Genomic DNA, 26,159 nt, shown 5'->3' with positions numbered 1-26,159 from the left:
CCTTATTACAAAGTTGGAAGTGACTTGACCTCAAATAATAACCACCTGTGGTTTCAAATACACAAATTTCCTTCTCCTTCATTCACTAAGCAGACCTCAGTATATAAGCTATCATTTGCCATATTCAAATGTGCTGTCTACTGCTTAAAAAGTGACAACAACAAAGAACTTGGGAAGGCATGAAAAATGATATGGACAACAGGAAATGCAGAGAAAGGAGGCAGGAGGAGAAGGCGATAGTTCTACTAGCACATATGGAACTCCAGTCAATACAGGACCTCAGCTTTTGTAACAGCCTTCAACTGGGTAGAGAGACTAGTGCTGCCAACCTTTCCCCTCCCCACTTCGTGGAAATCTCAGCTTTCTGATCAAACAAGCCAATAAGCAAAAAAACAACAATAAAGGACAAAGAAAACTGAGAGGGAGTAGAGCTTATCCGGTATATTTTGTTAGGAAAATGTTGTAAAATATCCTACAATTGGTGATACTGAAGATGTTACATATGTACAGTATATCGCAGAAGTGAGTACATCCCCTCACATTTCATAAATATTTTAGTATATCTTTTCATGTGACAACACTGAAGAAATGACACTTGGCTACAATGTGCCGTCCCCTCAAAATAACGCAACACAGCCATTAATGTCTAAACCACTGGCAACAAAAGTGAGTTAAACCCCTAAGTGACAATGTCCAAATTGGGCACTGCCTCACAGATGCTCAATAGGTTTTAGGTCTGGAGACATGCTTGGTCAGTCCATCACCTTTACCCTCAGTTTCTTTAGCAAGGTAGTGGTTGTTCTGGAGGTGTGTTTGGGATCGTTATCATGGTGGAATACTGCCCTGAGACCCAGTCTCCATAGGGAGGGGATCATGCTTTGCTTCAGTATGTCACAGTACATGCTGGCATACAATGAACTGTAACTCCCCAGTGCCAGCAGCACTCATGCAGCCCCAGACCATGACACTCCCACCACCATGCTTGACTGTAGGCACGACACACTGGTCTTTGTACTCCTCACCTGGCTGCCGCCACGCACGCATTATACCATCTGAACCAAATAAGTTTATCTTGATCTCATTGGACCACAGGACATGGTTCCAGAAATCCATGTCCTTAGTCTGCTTATCTGAAGCAAACCATATGTGGACTTTCTTGTGCATCATCTTTAGAAGAAGCTTCCTTCTGGAATGACAGCCCTGGAGAGCAATTTGATGCAGTGTGCGGCATATGGTCTGAGCACTGACAGGCCGACCCCCCACCCCTTCAACCTCTGCAGCAATGCTGGCAGCACTCATATGTCTATTTGCCAAAGCCAACCTCTGGATATGACACTGAGCACAGGCACTCAATTTCTTTGGTCGACCATGGCAAGGGCTGTTCTAAGTGGAACCTGTCCTCTCAAACCGCTGTATGGTCTTGGCCACTGTGCTGCAGTTCAGTTTCTGGGTTCTGGCAATCTTCTTATAGCGTAGGCCATCTTTATGTAGAGCAATAATTCATTTTTTCAGCTCCTCAGTTCATTACTATGAGGTGCCATATGGAACTTCCAGTGACCAGTCTGAGTGAGAGTGATAACCCCTGCTCCCCTTCACACCCGAGACTTGTGACACTAATGGGTTTCATGACAACAGGGAGGGAAAATAGCTACTTGGGCCCAATTTGGACATTGTCACTTACGGGGGTACTCACTTTTGTTGCAAGCGGTTTAGACATTAATGGCTGTATGTCGCATTATTTTGAGGGAACAGCACATTTACACTGTTATACAAGCTGTATACTCACTGCTTTAGATTGTAGCCAAGTGTCATTTCTTCAGTGTTGTCACATGAAAAGATATACTAAAATATTTATGAAATGTGAGGGGATGTACTCACTTCTGTGATATACTGTATGTGCTGGGCATTAATACCTTGGTTTCTAATTTCCTTTCACAAAGAAGTGTATTTTTTTCATACCAGGGTAGAGTGAGAACAAAAATGGAGAGATAAAACTTGTAGGCACATCAAATTTTAAAAGGTTCCAATAGTGACCACGCCATTCAATTTCAGTGGGAAGCATACTAAGATGATTTCTGCCATGGCTTCTCACCTTCCTAGAGTCAAAATGAAACAATCAGAAGATGTATCCTAATAGCACAAGTGTGAAAGCAATTAGCTTTGTTTGCTTCATAACTGTCAAACTTGTCATCCTAGATTAACACTGGGAAGTTGGGCTTTCCCATCAAAAGCCAGCAGGTGAGCATGTTTTCTCAAAATGGCAACTTCATTCAACACCACTTAGCTAACTCAGAAAACAGACAAATGTCTCTGCCATGCCCAGCAGCCCTCACCCACATAGAAGTCACCAGACTAGAACAGTCAAAACCAGCACTGGGAATTGAATTTGGCTGGCTTGCTCTTTTTGGCAGTCTGCTTCTTCACTTCTCATTTCTGCACTGTCACAAAGGTCTCAAGCCCATTAGCAGTAACATGGGTATAAAAATCTCCTACACTTTTGTCAGGTAACTTTTTCACGATTTCTCAGTAGGTTGTCCATTTCTAACGAAGAATCATAACCATAAATGATTAACAATGAATACATGTCGCAGCGCTGGATAATTTTAAGCTCTAACAGAACTCTCCCATCCCTATAACCAACGTACCCTCCAATTTTCAGCTCTGCTGGGCAGGGTTCTGCCTCTCTCAGAACTTCTCCTCTGTGTGCATGCGCAACTCCATCCTCCCATGTGCATAGAGTTCCATCACAACCAGAACCAAAGAGGCTGTGTGGAAGGAGGCGGAGCCGCACATGTTCAGATGTGTGTATTAGAGGAACACTTGCCTGTAACCCTTCCTGTATGCTCTGTTAACTGATGGAAATCAATAGAAATGTGGCTGCAGGTCCCATTTCTACAATGCACCTGTCCTCTAGCCCTACCTACAAACTCTTTTGGGAGTATGCAAATCAGGGTCTAAATGCATATGGTCTGTACTTGTGACTGATATTCTGCTTAATTATTTCATTTGTGCTGGCAACCACAGAGCCATCTTCTGGTGGCCCCACAGGGCAGCCAGGCTACCTTTCAAGTTATAAGCTGCAGGTTATGTGCAGAAATCCTTCCAGCAGCTTACATGGGTACCTCTCTATCACCTCCCAGTTCCATTGCTGAAAGACATGGGGTTGTTTGGCAGGCATGTGACCAAAATATCAACTTTTGTTTTCAAGCTTAAACTGAAAGCCACAGGGAATTCCTGAACAGCAGACTATTTGCAGATTATTTTTCTCAGATGCCAATTTAAATCCAAACAGTAAGTGTGAGTTACAAGTAAGTTACCATGGTGAGACATAGCTGTAACAACTCCAGAAACAAAGAAGCTGTTTTCCTGTGTTTTTACAAAGCACTTCCTACTAATGTAGCATTTCCTTGTTCTGGCTAAAAATTTAAAACTTATAACTCTGAACTGTGATTCTGTGGTCAATACATCTTCTAAGCTCAAGAACCTCACCACGAGAGTACAAAACTCATTTACTGGCAAGCACAGAGGATGCCTCCAGGAACTGCAATTTCAGACAGACTTCTATTTATACTTTAAAATGTAATTACGATGTCTCTTTCAATGTGACGATGTGTGTTCTAATCCCTACTTTCTCAGCCACTTTTATTATTTGCTATTCTGTACTTCCATTAAGTTGCACCAATTTCTCTTTTCTTCCTGTACATATTCCCTGCACTTCAAAGACTAACAATTTCATTTAATCAGTACTTATCTAGACAGATCCTTCCTGAACAACACACACATACCTGTACTGATCATTCTGGTATTGTGTCTTCCCTACTGGGGAAAAACTGTAGTGGCTACTCTTATGCGAAAACTTCTTTATCCACAAGTATTGGGGGTGTGGACTATAATATTTCAACTTAGAATATCAAAATATGTCATTCTGTCCATTTTCTAACAGTGATTGCCATTTCCAAGAAAACAAGTACAAGACAGGATAGAAACTTATCCAACTTACTTGACAGTGAAAACCCAGAACTTATAGCAACCACTTGCCTTGAATCCAGGCAATCAACCATTTCTTTTGGATGCATACTTCGCCATTCTGTTGAGTCACATTACTCTAGAGGACTAAGATATTGTGACAGATTTAAGGACTGTTTAAAAATGGCTACAGAGAAATTAGTAAATTTGTTTAACAGTCACAGATGGTAAGTATTTAACCATGGAAAGAAACCTATGTTTCACAAGAAACATATGTACAGTACGATTCAAAAAATATACCAATTCAAGGAAACTTACTGTACTGTCCTAAATTCCAGTGACACCACACTGGAACATGACCAAAAAAAAATTCATTCTGATATAGATACATATATATAGCTATACAGATCTAGGTACAGACAGATACATATTTATAGACACATAGATATATACTTGTGATGGCAATGGGATATAGGGTGTATCCTTAGAGAGCTACCGTTGGCATGAGTCCTGTATATATAGGACTCATGCCAAACATGTGTTTTTCTGCGTTCCTTCCCATTCATTATGCTGTGGCCGGGGGGGGGGGGACAACTCAGTGAAGAACCAAAGTATGCCACACAGTCCATTTCCACTAACTCTGTCTAACTTCTGTGATAGAGCACAAACTTCAGTCTATTCAGCACTGAGCCTGTGTCCTGCAGTACACTCCTGTACTGCAGTGAGTCCTGTACCCTTTGTGCATGACAGGAGAGGAAACTGAACACCTTCCATAAGCGTTGCCTCCGACTCATTTTTGGTATCACCTGGAAGGACAAAGTTCCAAATAGAGTAGTCGTAGAATGAGCTGGAATTTTAGCATGTCTACATTACAGAAACAGCAACATCTGCGTTGGCTTGGGCATGTCGTGAGAATGACTGATGGTTGGATTCCAAAAGATCTCCTGTATGGAGAATTAGTGCAGGGAAATCGCCCCAGAGGGAGACCGCAGCTGCAATACAAGGACATCTGCAAGCGGGATCTGAAGGCCTTAGGAATGGGCCTCAACAGATGGGAAACCCTGACATCTGAGCGTTCAACATGGAGGCAAGCGTTGCATCATGGACTCTCCCAATTTGAAGAGACCGTTGTCCAGCATGCCGAGGCAAAGAGGCAGTCCCGAAACCAGCAAAATCAGGGAGATGGACAGGATACAGATTGTATTTGTCTTCAGTGTGGAAGGGATTGTAATTCTCAAATTGGCCTTCTCAGCCGCACTAGATGCTATTTCAAGTCCTCCATAGAGAGCACGTTACCATAGTCTCTCAAGACTGAAGGATGCCTAAGAAGAAGAAGAAACTGCAGCACAACACCATCAGTACATAAAAACTGCCTTGGAACTCTTCACTCAAATGACTTAATTCCAGCTTGGGATTCCTCCAGTCCAGCCTTCCGCATGATGTATTCTGCATATAAGTTAAATAAGCAGGGGGACAATATACAACCTTGTCGTACTCCTTTCCCGATTTTGAACCAAGCAGTTGTTCCATATCCGGTTCTAACTGTTGCTTCCTGTCCCACGTATAGGTTTCTCAGGAGGTAGAAAAGGTTTTCAAGGCACTCCCATTTCTTTAAGGACTTGCCATAGTTTGCTGTGGTCCACACAGTGAAAAGGCTTTTGCATAGTCAATGAAGCAGAAGTAGATGTTTTTCTGGATCTCTGGTTTTCTCCATAATCCCGTGCATGTTAGCAATTTGATCTGTAGATCCTCTGCCCCTTCGAAATCCAGCTTGTACTTCTGGGAGTTCTCGGTCCACATACTGCTGAAGCCTACCTTGGAAGATTTTGAGCATAACCTTGCTAGCGTGGGAAATAAGTGCAATTGTACGGTAGTTGGAGCATTCTTTGACACTGCCCTTCTTTGGGATTGGGATGTAGACTGATCTTTTCCAGTCCTCTGGCCACTGTTTCCAAACTTGCTGGTATACTGAATGTAGCAACTTAACAGCTTCATCTTTTAAGATTTTAAATAGTTCCATTCCAATGCCATCACCTCTGCTGGTCTTGTTGTTAGACAACCTTTCTAAGGCCCACTTGACTTCACTCTCTCGGATGTCTGGCTCAAGGTCAGCAGCCACACTATCTGGGTTGTCCGGCATATCCACATCTTTCTGATATAATTCCTCTGTGTATTCTTGCCACCTCTTCTTGATGTCTTCTGCTTCTGTGAGGTACCTACCCCTTTTGTCCTTTATCATGTTCATCTTTGCACAAAATGTTCCTTTAATATCTCGAATTTTCTTGAACAGATCTCTGGTTTTTCCTTTTCTATTATTTTCCTCTGTTTCTTTGCATTGTTCATTTAAGAAGTCCCTCTTGTCTCTCCTTGCTATTCTTTGGAAGTATGCATTCAGTTTTCTATAGCTTTCCCTATCTCCCTTGCATTTTCTTTCCCTTCTCTTCTTTGCTATTTGTAAGGCCTTGTTGGACAGCCACTTTGCTTTCTCGCATTTACTTTTCTTTGGGATGCTTTTTGTTTCTACCTCCTGTACAATGTTACGAGCCTCTATCCAAAGTTCTTCAGGCACTCTGTCCACCAAATCGAGTTCCTTAAATCTGTTCTTCACTTCCACTGTGTATTCAGTGGTTTTTCCTACTCTCTTCAGTTTAAGCTTGAATTTTGCTATGAGAAGCTGATGATCAAAGCCACAATCAGCTACAGGTCTTGTTTTTGCTGACTGTATAGAGCTTTTCCATCTTCAGCTGCAGAGAATATAATCAATCTGATTACGGTATTGCCCATCTGGTGATTTCCATGTATAGAGTCGCCTCTTGTGTTGTTGGAAAAAAGTGTTTGTGATGACCAGCTTGTTATCTTGAACATGAGGGAACATAGTTTACCACTATTATTACCTGGTGAAGATTTGCAAGCTCCTTTGTTATAGAAGCAATGCATAGATATAATCATTTTTCAAACCAGTCTGCTATTTTATATATTTATGCATGCCCAGCTTTTCAATCACTGCATACAGAACTTTGATGCACCCGAGAGGGAGGGAGGGAGAAAAGAAGGAGAGAAAGAAGGAAAGAAGGAAAGGAAGGAAAGAAAAGAAGGAAAGGAAGGAAAGGAAGGAAGGAAGGAAGGAAGGAAGGAAGGAAGGAAAGAGAAAGAGAGAAAGAGAGAAAGAAAGAGAGAAAGAAAGAAAGAAAGAAAGAAAGAAAGAAAGAAAGAAAGAAAGAAAGAAAGAAAGAAAGAAAGAAAGAAAGAAAGAAAGAAAGAACTTCAGCAACTGTGGCCTTCATCAACTCCCATATGGCAGCTGCAGTCCAAGAACATCTGGTAAGCTACATTTGCCTTAGAACTTGATTGTAATTGTCCAAGATGGCCACCGATCAGCTGAGGTGACATTAAGCCAGCTGAAGCTGGGGTGAATCAAAACCATTGTCAGTCATTGTTGTCCTTCCACAAGCAGGCAAAGACCTTTCTGTTTTGACAAGCTTCCCCTTAATAACTGGTGGGCTGAGAGGGGCTTTTAAATGAATGGTTCTGCTCTGTTGTTTTAAATGTGTTTTAGTACTCGTTGGACAGCCACTTTGCTTTCTTGCATTTCCTTTTCTTTGGGATGGTTTTTGTTGCTACCTCCTGTACAATGTTACGAGCCTCTATATTACTGTTTTTAATGTAATACTTCTTTCATTCTTTTTTAAAATTTGTATACTTACTGTTTTATCTTCCACATAGTCTTTTTAATGATGTAAGCTGTCTTGGGTTCTCTTTAAGAAAAAAGGCATAGCAGCATATAAAGCCTGTCCTAGTGAGTACAACTTGCAGGCTCTTCGAGCTGCTCGTAGCAAAGTCCAACAGACGTCCAGGAGATGTTCCAATGATTATTGGCTTCAGCTCTGCTCTCAGATACAGATAGCAGAAGACAAAGGTAACATCAAAGGAATGTATGACGGTATCAAGCAGGCTTTAGGTTCAATACAGAAGAAATCTGCCCCCTTGAAGTCTGCTACAGGTGTGATCACCCAGGATCGAGCACAGCAGATGGACCGCTGGGTGCAGCACTACTCTCAGCTATATTCCAGAGAGAATATAGTAACCAAAGAGCCATTAAATAACATTGAGTGCCTGCCTGTCTTGGAAGATTTCGACAGCGAACCAACTTTAGCAGAAATAAAAGCAGCCTTGGATTCCCTTGCCTCTGGCAAGGCACCTGGAAAGGATAACATCCCTGTTGAAGTGCTGTAAAGAGATCATCACCATAGAACTGTATGAAGTCTTTTGTCTTTGCTGGAGGGCAGGTGGAGTACCACAGGACATGAAGGATGCAAACATTGTCACACTGTGTAAGAACAAAGGAGACAGGGCGACTGCAATAAATACTGTGGCATCTCTCTTCTCAGCGTTGTAGGGAAACTGCTTGCCCGTGTTGTACTGAAGAGACTCCAGGTGCTTGCAGACAGAGTCTATCCAGAATCACAGTGTGGATTTTGAACTTTTAGATGGCATTGTGGCTGTGTTCATTTTAACTTTTCTCCACCCCTTTTAAACATTCTTCTGTTTAAATACAGTATCTTAGCCAGGAAAGCAATTTGGCCAGCCTATTACTCACTTGGAAGACCTCTGAGATCAGCTGACAGAAGAGTATACTGTATGTACCAGCAGAATAGGCTCGAAGCTAATCCTAACCCTCTGTAGATAGCACATATTTCATTTAACTGCACAGCCATTTGTTCCCTCTTTGTCCATGCCCAACAAGTGGTCATTAGAGAATCACGTTGAAACTCTCAGAAATTGCCGATGCAATTATTCATTATTGTCCCTAAGAGTTTTCCTGTCTTCAAAGAAGTGCAAGAGGCAGCACTCTCAGTGTCTCCATGGCCACAAAACAGGCCTACAGCAAGGCCAGCAGAAGAGCACAATACTTTGCAGGGTTGGGGGTTAGACAGCCCAATTCTCATAGCTTCACAAACTGCTTAACAGTTACGTAACAGATGATACCACACCATCACAAGGATGGAGCAATGTAACAAACCATTACTTGCTACTTTGCAGTTTTTCATGCATCTTTCAGAGCCGTGAACACCACAGAAATCCTGCTGGAGGAAAAATATTGACAATGTCATTCATCTTCCCTGATCTTATCTCCTTCTATATTAATCTTTGTTACTGTATTAGTTGAGTTTGTATCCCATCACGTTCTGAGGTAAGGTAGGCAGTGGCGTGCAAGAACATTTATGAAACTCAACTGAGCTATGTGTGCATATTAGTTGCTCCTTTATGTTCCAGTTTAGCAGCTGAAGATTTTTTTAACCAAATCATTCACTGACTCTCCAGATTCTTACTACTTTCAGCTTATATGCTTATGTTTTTTTGTTTTTATTGGATTTTTAATTGTTTTAAATGTGTATCTGTGTAAGTTTTATCTACTATGAATTACTACTATGAAGAGGGCATCTTCCTCCAACAACTGGGTGACTAATACTGTTAATTTGGCTGCAAATGGCTCATTTAATGTGTAGGATAAACTTTATCCCAACATCTCTGATATGAGGTTTTCCATATCAAAAATATTTCTGTGTTCCCCATCCCCAGCCAAAAATTGTGTTTCAATATAGGGCTATTGGGGAAGCAGGGGTGAGAAAATGCTGAAGAATTGGCATCTCTTTACCTAACAAGATTAGGAGCAACTTTCCAATCATTGCCACCAGAGTAAAATCAAACACCTCTGACTTTATTTATTTATTTATTTATTTATTTATTTATTTATTTATTTATTTATTTATTTATTTATTTATTTATTTGACTTGATTCTACAGTCCCCATTTTGATACAGTGGTGCCTCAGTTGACGAGGATAATCGGTTCCAGCAAAATCGCTGTAGATAGCGATCGCAAAATACTCGTTAAGCGATTTTCTCATCTAATGAGGTAATTAGTGATGAGGGGCACCACTGTACTTCCTTTAAAAATGGAACATAGCATACAGTTGTGGCCATGATTTTTGGAACCTTCTATACCACAACTCCACAATTCTGTGGCCCCCAGCCTGATGAAGATCTGTATGAGGCTGAAAGCTCACTTAGGTTCATTATTCTTTAGCAATGTAATAAAGGTATTATCCATCTTTCCCTTCAGATTGTATACAAGGACATGGCTTATTTTGTTTTGCAGCCTGAGTGTAAATCAACCCAAGAGAGAGTCAGTGCAACATCAGTTTAGTGAAAATAGGGTTGAAGCATCCTAAATTCATACCCACATCCATGGTTGATATTCACTGAACGCTTGTAGAGATAAATAAGACAGAGAAGACAATTTTTGATTTCTTGAAAGTAGTGTTCCTGATGTGTACATGATCTTGGGATATTTGCCTCTTTGAAATAATTAGCTCAAAATATAAAAACCATAACTACAGCATGATCACTTAGGCCTGGTTTTGTCATGACATCTAATGAAATAGCATTTGCCAGATTGCCTGTTTTTATTCAATCTCATACCACCCTGTCTACTCTAGAAAATGGGGTCCACTGAAGCAGATTTGAGGCAATGTGTTGGGAACCCCAGGCAAGGGGAAGGATAGGAACAATCTGTTGTTCATGCTCAAATCTGCTGCTTAGTAGTTAATGACATTTCAATTGACAAATAACCCACACTGCAATCAATGCAACTGTACATAAAGACCACAGACAACCAAACTGGAGCATACCTACTCAATTTAAAAAAAAGTCTCCCAACCAATATATAACTACCTAAATTGCAATCTGGCTGAGTAGTAAATTGCAACTAGAGTAGACCCATTGAATCAGTGGGGATTTAGTCATTCAACTCCTACGTATGTTCCTCTAGATTTCACCCAGTAGTTTTGTGTGGAAACTTGCAAATAAGATTCATAGAAGGCAACAGGTCTGCCAATGACAAAGCACAATGTTGTCATACATACTTCCTAATCCTTTATTTTCCTTATACTTTTTTCTTCTCTGGCACTATTTGTATACTACCATTCCAAACAGGTTATTACACTGCAATCCTGCCACAGAAAAGCGAATATGTCGGGGAACTTGTAATTTCAGTCCTTCCACTGTGTATATGCAGTATGTGTAGCTTCTTCAGTTCAATACTCCACATCCTCTATCCACAAACACAGAAAGAGGAAGAGCAGGTCTCATCTTTTATCAAGTGCCATGCCCCTTCAGAGATGCTCTTGGCATGTAGAGCTTAAAGCAACTTCTGGCACTGCTAGCTATCATTAACAGACTGGCTGTGCCAATTTTTGGAGCCTGTCCCAAAAAGACTGGGAATAAGTACACACCTATCCACCCACATCCGTCTTTGTGGTTTCTTTGAGGTGACTACAAGGAAGCATAGCCTTTCCTCTAGTTCCCCAGCAGTATGTCTCACAATTATGCACTCAGCAATACTTGTGCCCGAAAGAAGTGGTTACCATTAATATGAACACACGAATACCACTCAGCAATTCTGCCGCACTGCCGCAGCCCCACACAGCATTTCATCTTTGAAGAGGAAATAAGGGTGTTGCACTGTAAATCAATTCTAGCAGAAGACAGAAGCCATAACAAAAAATGAGGCCAACCTACCCTCTAATCTTCAGCCCTGCTGGGCAGGCCTCTGCGTGTGCACATGACTCCATCCCCCCACGCATGGGGTTCCAGAACCAAAGGGGCTGAAAATGATTGCTGCATGGGGGAAGAAGAAAGCTGCGCAGAGGGAGGTGGAGTTCTGTGCGCCTTAGAAGGAACCTCGATGAGGACAGAGTGGATTTTGCTTTCATGACAAACCAAGCAATATTTTAGCGTGATCTGGTATTTTACTGGCCCTTTTCAGACATTAACATCGTCAGGACCAAGCTGCAGTTTGGCAATTACGAGTTATTCACAGACTCCCTCCCCCCATTGTTGCTTTGCCAAAAACAAAGCTAATACTTTATCTACATTATTTATATGCTGCCTTTCTCGCCATACGAGACCCAAGGCGGCTTACAACAGGCAAAATAAGAAAGACTATATAAATATCACATTTTAAAAATCATTCAACATACATTAAGATTAAAACAATCAAGTAAAAAACAATTTAAAAACATTTATCACCTATAAGTTTAACACCAGCATTCCTGAGATAACTTACTGCTTAAAGGCCTGTCTGAAGAGGAAGAGGTCTTTGCTTGATGATGGAAGGACAAAAGGGAGGGGATCAAACTGGTTTCTTAGGGCAGTGCATGCCAAAGCCTGGGAGCAGCCACTGTGAAGGCCCTCTCTCATGTCTTCACCAAGTGAGCTTGGGAACGTAGTGGAACCAAGAGAAGGGCCTCCCCAGAAGATCTTAAATGCCAAGAAGGCTCATATAGGGTAATATGACCCTTTAAATAACCTGTAGAATGTAGACAAAATATGGCTATTACTACTTGTGCACTTCCTTCAAAAATCTGGAAGCAATGTTTGGAAGCAATTCCTGCTTAATCATAAGCACAGTGTGCCCAATTCAGATGTTTATGGCAAATTGTGCTTTTGAACAAAACCAGGAAAGTAGGATGAAGGATGCTTCTTTACAGGGCATACCCCAAACTAACATTTAGGCCTTAACTAATAAAACCAGGGCAACTATCCATAAATTTGGTTTTACTGATTACAGAAAAATCGATAACTATCACAGCAAACAAAGCAGGGGAACAACTCCATAAGTTTATACTTGCTCCACAATTATGGTACTAGGTGTAATGATTACTCAGAATTATTACAGTTTAGAGAAGTGCCTGGTTGTTAACAACCATATTTTGCCTAGGTTGGATGTTTTAGCACTTGTATGTATGAAAACAGGACATTTCATTATCTTAGAACTGCAGAGCTGGAAGGGACCCTGTGGATCACTGAGTCCCGCTCATATCAAGGAGGCCCAGTGGGGGATCGAACTCCTAACTTCTGGGTCCACAGCCAAAGACCAAAAACACTTACCTATCTATATAACACAACAAAATCCTCAGTCTCAAAGCTCCATTTTAAAGAGTTTGTGGAAGGAGCTGCAAATTTAACTGCCATGAGAACTGTCTATTGCAGATCCAATTAAAATAATTCATTAAAAAACCTCAATGTTTCAATGTTAAAAAGACGTCAAGCTTCAGATGAGAGCTACAGTTTGAAGATGTTGATTTCCTGGTGTCTCTGCAGCCTTGAATGTTTGCACATTTAATTTGTATTACATTCTTGATTGTTTATACAAGCCCCAGATGTAGATATCATCACAGTATCACTTTGAACTTTCATAAACACCATTTATGCAATGTTTGTACCATAGATAGGAACAGATTAGCAATCAATATGAAGGGCTTTATTTTTCTAGTGGTACTTCAGCATGTTTAAAAAAACAATGACTGTCCTCTTCAAAAAAGAAATTTGCCCAAGTACTTTTTATTTTCATATAAATTTCCAGGGTATGCAGAAGTCATTGGCCTATTTGGCACAGGCAACAGATTCCACCTTCTGCTCTCGCCCTTCCAACAAATTGAGATCAACTGGTTGGAAAGCAGGTGATCACAGTGAAATTCAATTTGATTGACCTGCCTACAGAAGATCGCTAAAAAAGTCCAACAGAGTCATCCTTAACATCAAAAAAAATCTTACAAAGAAAGAGACTGCCTAAAGATTTTTAAAATGGCAAGTAAAGATGCAGATGATAGAACATAGAATTACACAAAGCAGAAGAAATGAAGAATATGGGGTGAGAACATGTTATAAGATACATGAAAATATTGCCTCTTACTTTCAGAAGCAGTATGCCTTTCAGAGATACAGTGGTGCCCCGTATAGCGAGGTTAATCCGTTCCGGATTAACCCTCGCTATACGGAATCATCGCTAAACGGGTAGGGGAAACGTATTGAAACGCATTAAACTTAGTTTAATGCGTTCCAATACCTTGTTTACTTACCCGTTCAGCGAGGATTCCCCTTGCCGGCAGCCATTTTCGCGCCCTCGCTAAGCGAGGGCAGGGCGCGAAAACAGCTGCCGGCAGCCATTTCCGGGCTTCCGGCGGCCATTTTGGAACCGCCGATCAGCTGTTCGGCGGCTCCAAAATGGCCGCCGCAATACCCGATCTTCGCAATGCGGGTTTTCCCCATTGCGAAGATCGGGTATGTTTCCGTATAGCGATCCCGAAAAAGGGATCGCTATACGGAAACATCGCTATACGGTGCACTCGTTAAGCGAGGCACCACTGTAGTTGGTGAGAACTAGCAGGATGATGATGATGTCTTCATGTTGTGCTTCTCATATGCAGCTAGTTGGCTACTATGAAAACCTAATACTGAACTATATTTGCATGTGGTATGATACCATGTGGTGGCGCTGTGGGTTAAACCGCAGAAGTCTCTGTGCTGCAAGGTCAGAAGACCTGCAGTCGTAAGATCGAATCCATGCGACGTAGTGAGTCCCCGTCACTTGTCCTAGCTCCCACCAACCTAGCGATTCGAAAGCCTGCAAAATGTGAGTAGATAAATAGGTACCACCTCAGTGGGAAGGTAACTGCATTCCGTGTCTAGTCGCGCTGGCCACGTTACCATAGAGATGGGTTGGAAACGGAGATGAGCACCACCCACTAGAGTCAGACATGACTGGACAAATTGTCAAGGGGAACCTTTACCTTTACTATGATCCAACAGGACTCTTAAATCTAAATGACTAGAGTGTTTCAATAACTATAGCACCAGCCACCAATTAGAGTCATATAACAAAATATTATTGTCTCCTGACTTCTGATCCAAAACAGCAAGTGCAGAGTTTAGGCCAAAGCCATTATTTGTCTTTTAATTGAATGTTCAAACTTGGGTAAAAAAAGATAGGGTACCCAGAGAAGGGCGCTGGAAGCAGATCTCAATGATCTGTCATCATATCATGGGGAAAATACCCCTTTGAAGCCCTGAATAGCTGGGATTATGTATTCTGAAAAGTGAAAACTAAAATTCTGCCTTGAAAAAAATGGTAGCCAATTAAAACAATCTAGGGTTAATAGGTTTTCCAAACTCACAGCAATATTCTAAGCCAAGAGTGGGTCAAGATAGGCCCAAAAATGGCTGGAAGCCAAACCAAATAGTAATTGCCCAGACAGGCACTTACAAGAATTTGACTGAGTCATGGGGGAATTTCTCAGTTCCTAAGGTGAAAACTGAGATTCCTGGAAATCTCTAGATGTAGATTTTTTTAAAACTGAGAGGCGTTGTGATGCAAGCAAACACCCCAGAGAGGTGTACATAGACCATGGGCCATACTTTGCCAACCCCATCTAAAACCAATTGGTATTTCCAGATTACCTTCAAAGGCAACTCCACAAACAACCCACTACAATGATTCACAATAATACATGAACAATGACAATGAACTAATGCTGTTAATCCCAGTCATAACAATGTATGTGGCAAAATTTTATAATTGATTTAGGAATCTTTCATATACATATAATTTATCAGTTCTGAATTATATTTTGCCTTTCTTCTTAAATTGGGAATCAAAGTGATTTATACTGACACTGAATAAAAAATACAATTAAAGGAAAAAACAAGATCAAAAGGGTAAAACAAAATTAAATTAAGAGCACAGTTAAGAACAATTTAAAGTACAATTTGAACACACATCTATAGGAACAATGCAGCATTCAACATTTAACAAGCCCGTCCTCAGCAACCAGCCCATTAGAAATCTTGCCTGATTTTTAAAAAGACAAGCCTGCTTGCCCCTTCAGCTAAGAGGAAATCAGTAAAGGTTTCCCTTGACAATTTTGTCCAGTTGTGTCCAACTCTAGTCAGCGGTGCTCATCTCCGTTTCCAACCCACAGAGCTAGCGTTTGTCTGCAGACAATCCTCTGTGGTCACGTGGCCAGCGTAGCTAAATACAGAGCACCGCTTACCTTCCCACCGAGGTGGTACCTATTTATCTACTTGCATTTTTGCATTCGGCATGCTTTTGTACCACTAGGTTGGCAGGAGCTGGGACAAGCGACGGGGGCTCACTCCGTTGCGTGGATTCAATCTTACAGCTGCAGGTCTTTTGACCTTGCAGCACAGAGGCTTCAGCGGTTTACCCCGCAGCAGCAGCACATCCCCAAGAGGAAAACAAGACCCTGCTAAACTCACTTGAGAGGTTTTACACAACCTGAGATCAGCCACCAAAAAGCCATCTCTCACTTTTCCAGCAGGTATACCTCTAATAGAAGCAGGACCAAAAGAAAGCCATCTCTTAAAAATCTGAAAAGCTGGGGAAACTCACATATAGAACCTGGGCCCACTATATACATAGGTTTATAGGTCACAACCAGTACTTTAACTGCGCCCAAAAATGTAGCAGCAGCCATCATAATAACTGTATCCTCCCTATAACCTCTACTTGCAGGTCAGCCCTATGTAACATGCTAGAATATTATGCTGAGTGGATGAGGAATGTACACAGTGAAAGCTTTCATTTTTGTTTTGTTGCCAGTTATTTTTGGGAGGTGCCTCTTTCATTTCCGTGTCTTTCACATACTGGTCTTCTCATTAAACACAAAAAGACAAGCTCTTTGGGGTTCTTTAGTCCCCCCTCCCAATTCAGATTCTACCTGGTATTAGTCCAAAGGCAAAGCAAAGTGTGCTGCTTATATATCACCCTATAGTGTTTAGAGCACTCTCTGGGTGGTTTCCAAGTTAATTATGCAGGCTACACAAAAGCCCAAAAAAACTCAGAAAAACTACTCCAAAAAAAGGAGGTGCTTGGCAGTACAACCAACAACAGCAACAACCAAATTAAACAGTTCCCCAGCAAACATCTAAATATACACAGTAAACTGACCAAAGAACATTTTTTAAAAAATCAGTTAAATAACCAGGAAAAACATAAACACACACAGAGAGAAAGAAACAGTGATATAAAGCAAAGAGAATCCCAGTTCCCCAAACCATGGAAGCTAATGAAGGCCAAAAACACAAGCAAAGCTCCTGGACAACAAAAATGACTAGAATATGGAGGTATTTCTCTGAAGATGCTGGCCACAGAGACTGGCGAAACATTAGGAAGAACAACCTTCAGAACATGGCCAAAGAGCCCGAAAAAAACACAACAACCATTAGATCCCGGCCGTGAAAGCCTTCGCGAATATGCATTTCTTCTCCTCATTTCTTGCCTTTTCTTCTTTGTGTCCAGCACAGCAGCAAAAGTAATCCAAGAAAGGAAAGTACCAAAGAGCTGAAAAATTCCTAAACAAATCAGGTGGGTGTCCAAAAATTATCACAGATTCATAGAATGGTGGAGACGGAAGGAGCCTATAAGGCCATCGCGTCCAGTCCCCTGCTCAATGCAGAAATCCAAATCAAAGTATATCTGACAGATGGTTGTCTAATTAATCCCAAAGAAAAACAAAAGAATCCCAGAGTGAGATGCAGCCAGGCAGATGGCAGCTAAGCCAGGCAACAAGATGTAGCACCAGGAGCTCACCAGGCACACCACAAGGAATGAGTGGAACCACCAGTAAAACACTCCCACTGGGTTTCAGCCACAGGGTACTTTGCAGCTTCTAAATTCCCACTCCCAATCTCCTGGACATTCTGATGGGCTGTTGATAGCAGCCCTTGCAATGCTACTGGGTTAAAAAAAACTTCCCAGGCCATTTTGACAGACAAGAATTGAAGGAAAGGAAGCTCGGAGGGAAAAAATTGTGTACTCTGTTTTTTTGTGAACACAAAGTGTTTATGTTTAGGATGCTTTTTTTTCTAGAGTCAAGGAGATTCTTCCACTTTTTAAAATTTGTGTTGACACAGAAATCACTAGTAGGCATGCCATAGACCATGCTGTGATACACTACAGAATCTGTGAGTTTTCTACAGCTGAACAAAGATTTGAACACGGGTCTGCTGAGTCTTACTTTATCACACCACGACCACATTGGCTCTCAAAAACAGGAGGGTGTATGATTCAAGGGCTGAGTCTATAGAATTGGCCTATTAACTACTTGGCTAATCTGGTGGCTCTATAGTGTCAATATCATTTTGATTTCCAAGACAACCAGGCTAGAAGCTATGTATTTGATCCACTCTTTGACACAGAAACAGGACCATAAATCAACTTTCCTAGAGGAAAATTTGCTTTACATGGGGTAAGAAGACATGACTCCAGCAGAAGTTATGAATGCCACAGAATTCCATAAGCCATAAAGCCTGCATATAGCTCTTAAATCACTTCTATGTCAGTCTGAGATACTACTGTATAGGATTCCTAGAACGTATCTACTTTCAAATGGTAGATGATATACTTGAAGTAAAACCTGTTGTCCTGAACACAGATGTTCAAATATTTAGAAGTTAAATATCCATTGTCATATCTCAGCATACGTCAGAAAGTTCATATGACTAAATTATGAAGGTTAACCTTACCATACTATGTTTACCACTCAATACTATAATCTGTCATAAATGTCATTCTGGAAAACTTTGTATTTTCAATGCCTATTTTAAAAAGTAACATTTGTCCTCTAAAAGTTTATACAATTATTGAGGGGGTATAAGAAGATGAGACCATGGTTCATTGATGAATAGCTCAACAATGTCTGGTGGCCCACCAACCAGCTGCTGGAATTCCTGCAAACACCAATGAACCATTTAGACTTGGTATGATCCAGAAAAGAATTCACAGAAGACTGCGTCCTCAGTATTATTAAAACCAGATTAATTATGCCTTGTTTTGTCACTGACCCTGAGTATACCCTTGCATTCTGTCAATTTAAAACAGGGAATTCAAGTGAAATAAAGCAGACCAGAAAAATCAAGTTATCAAATGAACCCATTCCTACTATAAGCCATCCTTCCTTAATAATAGTAATAGAAAGGAACCACTGACTATTGCAATTGGCTTCATGAGGTGTACATGACTGATTTAGAAGAGGTAGCTGTGTCAGTCTGTGCTAGCATATCAGATAAAAACAAAACAATAATAGAGAAGACAAACATATTGTGGCATCTTAAAAATTAACTGCTATATTTCAATCTGAGCTTTCATGGACAAGTCTGAGGAAATATCTAAGGATGGGTCTGAGGAAGTGCACAGCACTTGTTCATGAAAACTCACATTAAAATGGAGCAGTTAATTTTTAAGGTTACACAACACTTTACTGTAGTCTTCTTTAACTTTTATTTTGCTTTTGCTTTTGCCTGATACAACTGATTTAGAATATGTTAATAAATTTAGGACACAGACACATGAAGCAAAATTAATACTATGTTTGCAGGTCTTGAAAAACAGGTAGCTTCTCTATTTGTGACATACATAATCACTTTGAAATCTAAAAAAGGGGAGAAGGTTGGCTTAAAGAATATTCAGTTCCACCTCTGTGCAAGTTAAATTTCCAAATACTTCCACAACAAATTGTGCAGTAACTTCTCTGGATAAGTCACAAGTTTTAACAGTCTCTATCAACAGGTTTTCTGAATGCATTATAATGGACTCCTCAAGCATAAACCTTACAGAAGGATTCTGATTCCTGAATCTTCTGAGTTTCGTTTCCTTTGGCTGCCAATTACAGGCCTCTAAAAACACTCTACACTTCACCAAAGAAATGTATTCCCTCCTTATATCTGATGTCAATACATACTTGCAAAGAGGAATTATTTTCTTCACATTAATTGAAGTTAAGACAAATGGACACATAAAAATCTGTTTTAGAATACCATCATTCCTATTATATATATTAAATGGGAAAAAGCTACCCTTGTGATAAAACTATTACACAAATACATGCTTGAAAGTATAGCAAATCCAGCCACAGCGACCCTTATAATCCTTAAAAATAAGCCAAAATGAATTTAACAGGGCTTACTTCAAAGTAAGTTGGTACAGTTTTGCACCTTCAGTTCCATGGCCTACAAAACAGGACACATTCAATGTGTAAATGCTGTTCACTACAAAAGCTTCCAGATACAGGAACTAACACACATATTTGGTGGCATTTTAAAGAGAATCATATCTTAATCCTGTGAGTCAAATGACAAACAAAAAACAACCAAACTACTACCATATTTTTCAATGTTGAACTACAGAAGCACGAAATCTTTAGTTCTCAGCAACAGATGCCAGCACTTAAAATACAGAGAAGAAATCTACTGAGAGCTACTGAACCATGGGAATTTAACGAGCCTGTATATAATATTGCTTCCTTCAAATGTAATACACTTATGATTTCAAAAGGCTAACTTTTTAGCCTATTCTGATCTGAACAAGTGATATGGAAGGCTAGAACTTGAAAAAAAAATCACAAAAATACCATGCCCTGGAAGATGATTTAGACAGTACCTGTACTGTATTTTCCACTCATCATTACACTCACCACACTATTCTGTATGCCTTATAGTGGGCTACTTTGGAAACTAAAATTCCAGTACCAGCATCATCAATGTGCATGAGACTTTAAAAAATAAAGTTCTTACCCTCAGGAGATTATGAATTAACAATATGAATAACCCACAAAATGATTTTGTGTGTGTGATCAAAGGCCTGCAAGTTCCCAGTTGCATTTTCCCTTTTTTATAGAAAGTCACCATAGATTTTGATAAATGTGATCTGCTGTAAAAAGTAGAAAAGACAAAAACTGTACTGTTGTAAGTGTATTTTCAACTCCTTGGACTGAAATTTCTTTTCTTCTTCTACAAAGCACTGTGCACATATATTAGAACTATTTCTTAATACACTGATGGTAAGAGCAAGGTGACTGTAATGTAAAGAGATGTGAGAAATTAGTTTTACAAATTCCAAAGAAAGAACACCACTTAAGTTATAGCAGAGGCTGTATACAGCCTGCCAAACCTGTTTTTGTGGTTCCTTCAGTAACCCCAAGACAAAAATAAGTTAAATATTCTTACAGTGTAAAATCAGTGGCATTATCCATTACTGAAATCAATGGTAAGGCTCCATGCCAAAATTCAGTGGCCAACTATGAAGCCCACTGTGATCTGCTATATAGAATGATGACTTGTTTACTCATTTGTGTGCTCAGATGCAAATCATTCCACTAGTTTCATTCGTATTACAAAAATCTAATGAGTGACCTCTGCACAGTTTTTTTTCTTCCAGGTAGCTGTCTTCCTCATATGTGATAGTGAGATTTGCTTTAAAGTACTCTGTCCTATATCCTCCATGTCTCTATGGTTCACAGTCCTCCAAGAATCATTCACCCACGGCCTACTGGCACTGTTTCTGTTGTTCCTCTTCATTTCTTATAGAGTACTATCAACCAATTGCGATAGTCGCTGAACTGTTATGCCATATTATGAAAAAAATTGATGGGAGTATATTCAATGCGTCCTACTATTTAATGTACAAATAACATAAATAACTTTAATGAATGAATTAATTACAATTTAATATATTGGAAATAAACATGGTTAAATCTTCTCTAGTTAATTTAAAAATTCCTTGCTAATTATTTTTATCTTATTAAACCATATTAGTAAATTAAATTGAAGTACTAAAATCTTTTAATCTTCAATAGCAGCAAATTAACAAATATATTGGCACGTGGTTTTCTACTTTTAACACATGTTAGCTAATTTAGGCCACGATAAGACTTAAAATACAGTATAATGAAATTAGCCATGCTAACTAGCACATTTTGGTCATGCCTTTTTCAATTTGACCATGCTCCCTGGGAAATGCAGAGGCTGACCAATCAGCCAATCTGAAAAATGTCTCCGCTATGCTGCCCCAGCTACATAAACATTACTTACCCCTTGTATAGAGAAATGCTATGCAATCAATGTGATTTCAGATACATTCAACTTAACCTCAAACATTCATGGCAAAAAAAAAAATTCAGGAATAGTTTCAGTAATATATTGTATACTCCTATACAGTGTACTGTTTATTCAGAAGTCCCACGATTAACTACTATCTAGTAAGACTGCTTTGGATTACTAATTTACAAACTCTTTTCGCAGGCATTTCCCTGAAACTGGGTAAAAACTAAAGACAACAGCAGTGTTTCAAAAGAAACAAAACAAACTTTCACAGGAGCCAGTTTAAAGAAACAAACATGAAAATAAATAAAAGTTTAAGGGTGAATGTTGAAGTTCTATTAAATATCACTAATGTTATAAGTCTGCTTCTTTTCCCAACTATTTTCCTTTTGGAAAAACATAACCTCATAGATGTATCTGAAAAATTGTTCAACAATCAAAAAAGCAACCTGCTCAAACACTTTTTTTTCAACAAGATTTCTGAACAAGTCCTCTACAGATCAATCTAAAAACAAAATACTGTATCAAGAGGATAAAATTCACTAATATTCTAAACCAGTCTTCCCCAACCTGATACCCCCAGATGGTTCTGATTATAGCTCCTAGCATCTGTAGATAACATCAGCATTGGCCATACTTGGAGGGGGCTGGGAACTGTAGTTCTACTCATCTAGTATACAGGAGAATGAGGACTATTTTAAACGCACAGTTCAATTGTTGCATCAAGTACTATAGGCTTGCAAGTACGTTTTTTAAAAAAGGACAACTTCTCCTGGCCATTCACACGATATATTATTCACAGAATATCAACAGCCAGATTTCTGTTTATAAAGCTGAGGACTATCACCTAACAGTGTTTTAACACACTTTTATGGTTATGTCCAGCCACAGCATATTGAAGACTGTTGTACTATAGCAGTGCCTTTCAAAATCTTAAACAACCATATCTGAAAGGTACTGTATGTTTCTCAGCAGAGCTTTCTGTAAGTTTTTTAGTTTAAAATGCTTTTTCCATGAAAGCAAATTCTAATCTGCTACAAGAAATGAAAAAAATAGAATGATTGCATTGTTGACCACTGGGTGTAAGATAATACTTGATGTTCTGCATCCTACTTTTATGCTGTTTCACTCCTACTGTTTTCTACAGCTGTTCCAATCTAGATTTTAGTAACATGCAAACAGGCCTACAGTATGTAGAATATCTGATTCTGTAACTAACATTTGGCTGTCAATATTCCAATTAAAACACATCTGAATAAATAATATATTCAGATTAGAATTGGACTAGAAAACCTTCTGGATCCCTTACAACTTTCCAATTTTATGATTCTACAAGCTAAATCACACAGTTATACAAATAAAAACAAGCATTTTAGTACATACAGACCTTAAACTATGGGGCACAGTAGCTTTCTCTGAAAAGTCACAGAAGATTTCAAGTTCGGATCACTCAGATCTCACAATACTTTTGATCAAACTACAAACTATGAATGCACTAAGCCTTATTTCCCCACATTAGTTAGCACACAACTTATTTATGAACACAGAGGATGCAATAATAAATTCTTCTTTGGAAGTCAATGAACAACATAAATATAGGGCACAAAAGCATTTGTGTAGGATTTTGAGCTATGTCACAGAATAAGGCAGATTTAAATTCTCACCACTTACACATAATTCACTTGTAATTTAACATTACTATGGAGTAAGAAACAGACATTTCAATGGAATTTAACAGAACATTGATTTATTGCTCTAAAATATATTCAGATTATCATCTGATGCAGACATTGCACGCATACATGGAAGTACAGACATCCCAAACTACATTAGCAAGTAGGTTAAACAGTGACTACATATTCATCACCAAAAGAAAGGCTGAGATAGCTGTTTATCTTATACTATCTCACATAAACATCCACAATTACATTAAAACAGAAAATACAATGCTCTGCTTTCTTTTCTCATTACTTCAAATGTCACACTGCTGAAATTTGTCACTTACAACACCAAGATATCCACAATTTCCAGTTAAAATGGAAACTGGATAAATGCATCAACCTCAAAGAGTATTTGCACTGTAAATACATTTAAGTGTGTACCTTCTTCATCACAGAGTCATCACTAATTACCACATTCAAGTTCCATTCCTCCCATACATTAATAACTAAAATGGTATAGTACAAGTCAGACAATAGGATTTTCTGTTTAAGGGGGAAAGCTTTCCATTGAAACACTCCTGGAACCCCGCATGGTGAAAACAATTACAAACAGAATGGTTTGCTTTCGTTAAAAAAAAAAGGTGAACCACAGTGAAATCTGGACTCCATCCTCTCCTTCAAGGGACTAAACAACAAAGTAACTTCTGTGACATTTCATTTTCAGTCCCCACCAACGTCCAGAGACGTGTTCCCCAAGAGGGCTTGACTGTAACAAAACTCCTCTAGTCAAGAGAACAACAAGCCCTATTTACTTTTCTCTTAAAAAGCGAATTCTCCTAATCACAAGCCTCCTAAGTCACCTGCGCCACTGAGACAAACATCCCCACCCTCCACAAAACCAAATGCAAGAATAAACGCAAGTTAGCTTCCCCCAGTAAGAACCAAAGCCAAAAAAAGGGCCACCCTATAACGGGTCCCTATAAAAGGTAAGGAAACGCCTTGTTGACAGCTGGCTGTTGTCACCGAAGCTGCCACACCGGTCAGCCAGCCCACTTGCCAAGGGTGAGCACCGAAGGGCCAAGTGCCCCTCATCCCCACAGCTCAGCCTCCAGCTGCCCTCCCCCGCCCCATTTCCTCAGGACGTCCAGCAAACCTCGGCAAGCGGCGCTGGACCCTCCCCGGCGCTTTACCTTGCGGACCCCCTTGTAAATGTAGAAGTAAAGCTCCCGGCCCACATTGAAGCAGAGCCGGTCGCCGTTGCCGCTCTGGTCGTTGACGTTGACGAAGGAGACGCGGACGGGGTTGGAGCCCTGCGAATTGAAGGGCACCCGGTTGGGTCGGCTGTATTCCGAGTGGCTCAGCAGCTTGTACAACCCCTCGCGGGTGGTAAACTGGGTCTTAATCTCGTTCATCTCCTTCCCTCCTCCCTCCGCCGCCATCTTGAAAAGGAGCATTCATCCTGCCCCAGTGCCCGGATGTAAGCCCGGCGCGCAAGCGCACCAGAAGAGGGAAATCGCGGCTCCGGCTGGAAAGCGAAGGGAAGCCCACGGAGCGTTCACGCTGTAAAATGGGCGGAGCCAAGCCCATCCCCTGTTTACTGCTGCGTTGCGCGTGCGTCAACTTTCCCTGGTATGGGGATATTGGAGGAGGAGCGAAGCGTCAGGTAGACGAGAACTGAGAGCAATGAGTATGCGCAGAAGGAGGAACAACTTCCTCGATGGTAGACTTACATACTGTATATGGGTTGGACCATGCCAGTAGAAAGGCTAGGAAGAATAACATTAATCTAGGCATGTTCTTTAAAGTGGCATTTTAGTCTTGATTATAGTTCAGTTGACCTTTTTATGTTTTAATTCTTAGCCAGCTAGAGTTATGTTGTGGGGTAGAAAATTTGGAAGTAAACCTAAAAAATAAATGATGAACAAAAACTTGTATTTGCTTATTGCATTTTACTCTGCCCTTCCTTTTGCAGGTGTTTATAATTTGTTAGCAGAGTGTAGGAGGCTAGTTTCATCTTGTTATAGGTTGTCAAATCATCTCTTATGGCAGCCCTATAAATGGGTGACTTCCAAAATGCCCTATCAATAACAGCCCTGCTCAGATGTGGCAAACCTATGCCTGATGTGTCCTTTATATGGAGCCAACATCTCATTCACTAAGCTAGTAAGTTATGGAATAGAAATAGTCACCCGGGATGCGTGTGGTAAGGTAAAGGGAGAAAATAATGTTTATTATTCCAAAAAATAAAATCAAGATAAAGCCTGCACTTGAGAATTGAATTTTCTAGAGCTGATTCCAGCTGAAGGCCTGAATTAAGGTCAGAATAACTCATCGTCAAATTTAAGGGGCAACCCCCGCTCCACTAACAAGCTGTCTACACATGGAAGCACCCTTAAAGCCAACCTTCCACTGCAGAAGACACAAGAAGAAACTGCTTCCTTGATGAGGTGGGGTGACATAAGAAGGGGGTGATAAAAGTCAAGACGGACAAGATATCCCAGCTATTTACTGTTCTGTCACTCTCTCATAGTTACTTTAAATACAGGGCTATTTCACTTATTTAACACCTCTGAAGAACTTGGGATGCTGTACATGGTAGTACTTCCTTCACTCTTGTTTTTTTTCCCACAAGAAAGGGGTGTTTGTTCATCTCAGTCCAGATGTTCTATTGTTTAGTGTCCCAAACCTGGAAGATGTTTCTCCTTGGAATATCTCTGTCTACTTGTTATGGTAGTTTAAATTGCAGTGTCTTGCAACAGGTAGTATAACAATTTTTTTCTTATCATGATTGCTGA

At 40.2% G+C, this 26,159-nt stretch overlaps 1 protein-coding gene across 4 annotated transcripts in view; it reads right to left on the bottom strand.

The window, feature by feature from the left end:
- WDR20 (WD repeat domain 20) overlaps positions 1-24,919 on the bottom strand; it is a 60,843-nt gene extending 35,924 nt beyond the window's left edge. For 2 of the 4 annotated variants that reach the window (XM_020793622.3, XM_078383794.1), the window contains exon 1: positions 24,555-24,911. In XM_020793622.3, the coding sequence (XP_020649281.2) occupies positions 24,555-24,818 (264 nt within the window). In that variant the 5' untranslated portion in view covers positions 24,819-24,911. Of the gene's footprint in view, positions 1-24,554 lie in introns of all 4 variants that reach the window. The other 2 variants (XM_072986686.2, XM_072986685.2) reach the window with 2 other exon arrangements.
- Between the last annotated feature and the right edge of the window lie 1,240 nt (positions 24,920-26,159).

Source organism: Pogona vitticeps, chromosome 1, assembly GCF_051106095.1.
Source record: "Pogona vitticeps strain Pit_001003342236 chromosome 1, PviZW2.1, whole genome shotgun sequence".
Taxonomy (NCBI): domain Eukaryota; kingdom Metazoa; phylum Chordata; class Lepidosauria; order Squamata; family Agamidae; genus Pogona; species Pogona vitticeps.
The sequence above is the reverse complement of the archived record's forward strand: the minus strand, read 5'-3'. Positions and strand labels throughout refer to the sequence as shown.